The sequence below is a fragment of the Sinocyclocheilus rhinocerous genome, unplaced genomic scaffold (assembly GCF_001515625.1).
Source record: "Sinocyclocheilus rhinocerous isolate Xijiao unplaced genomic scaffold, SAMN03320098_v1.1 C36661856, whole genome shotgun sequence".
NCBI classification, from domain to species: Eukaryota; Metazoa; Chordata; class Actinopteri; order Cypriniformes; family Cyprinidae; genus Sinocyclocheilus; species Sinocyclocheilus rhinocerous.
Genome location: NW_015784566.1, coordinates 1 through 1,473, shown reverse-complemented (window position 1 = coordinate 1,473; position 1,473 = coordinate 1). Strand labels below are relative to the sequence as shown.

The window sequence follows — 1,473 nt, the reverse complement described above, 5'->3', positions numbered from 1 at the left end:
GTGCACGATGCTTGGTTGAAAATGAAACCTGTGGATGACTGCTATATGTACAAACTTGGTTAGCATCAGAGCTACAAACCGGACATGACTAGTGATGTGTTAAAGCGCCTCTTATATATGTAACAGGCTTAATGGGTTATTAAATGCATCATAAAATCTCAGTTTACTCTTTATCACATACAAACCAAGGGTCTGTAAAATCAACAGTGAACTGGAACTGACTTGAGACCGTCTCTTCATTGCGTTTTGAAGAGACTGGACATAGTGACATAGGCTTCGTCTTTACATTCTCGTTGAGCTGCCGTTACGCTCTGAGAGCTGCCATGTTCGCTTTCTTTCAACAAATCTGATTCATCTAACAGTCTAATTTTAAGGTGGGACTGCTCTCTTGGAAGACATCCATCAGCTTTCATGTCCATTTCACTCACTGATGTTCTTGAGGAACTGGCTTGACTGTAGCGGCACTCATCCAGGCCGTCCTGAAGCTCAGTAGAAGATGGCTTTTCATCAACGTAATCCACACGGTGTATGAAGACGTCACTGAATATCTCAGGACTGAAAGTGAAAGGAAGGCCCTGAAAACATAAAAACAGTCTGTATGAAGACGCTGAGTCTCAGGTTTAATCTCGCAGAACGTCAAAGAAGCAACCAGACGCATGAGAAATTGAATTACCCTTTGCATTTGTGCAAGAGTTGCCTTCGGGTGTGGGATGTTTGGTGTAATGTAGTCTTTTATGCTGGATAAGAAAACATTATTACATTACATTGTTAGAAAATAATAAAATAGCTTTTTGTGTTTGTTTTTTTAAATGAGGTAAAAAACTCACTGCGCTCTCCATCGCAAGGTCCCCAAACCGATGATGAGCACCAGAATGACAAAGAAGGTGATGATGAAACCAACCTTTGGAAAATTCTTTTCTGTGGTAGGAACTGTAGAACCTGTGTCATCATTTATAGCATCACAATTTATCAGACATGATTAATAACGGTAATAAAGCTATTTGATTCTTCTCCTACCCAATAATGAGTACAAAAAGGAGTGTTTATCATACTAAACATAGTAGTATCTTCTCATGTAACAGACATCTGATCCACTCACTTGTTATAGTGAAAGTTGCATTTGAACTCCACTCACTCCAGTCGCCAGCAAAAAAGTCCCACGGTTTTGCTCTAACACGTGTGTAGTAAACACCATCTCCAACAAGTCTGTCCCTGCTAATACTGTAGTTCCTATATTTTATAATGGGTCTGATGGGCTGTGGAGAAAGAAAACATAGGTGTTTTTTATTTGTTAAAAGAACTCAAAATTGACTTTTTTTTTAGGAAAGGTCAACTCAAACCAACAAATTGTTGTGAGAAACACCTTGTCTGCAATTTCGTCTCTCCAGATTTCCAATTGGAATTCAGGGTTTTTAACATATTCATGAATGTGTTCAAACCATATGAAAACTTCTTCTGTGTCTTCCATGTAAG

General features: G+C 38.9%; 1 protein-coding gene across 1 annotated transcript; it reads right to left on the bottom strand.

Moving 5' to 3' along the window:
- Window positions 1-7: 7 nt before the first annotated feature.
- On the bottom strand, window positions 8-1,468 carry LOC107736375 (interleukin-7 receptor subunit alpha-like; the record flags this gene model as incomplete). Its single annotated transcript, XM_016547805.1, has 5 exons — window positions 8-575; window positions 674-737; window positions 828-939; window positions 1,100-1,256; window positions 1,364-1,468. Coding segments are annotated over 5 exons (777 nt in total), but the record flags the coding sequence as incomplete, so codon positions are not given.
- Window positions 1,469-1,473: the final 5 nt, after the last annotated feature.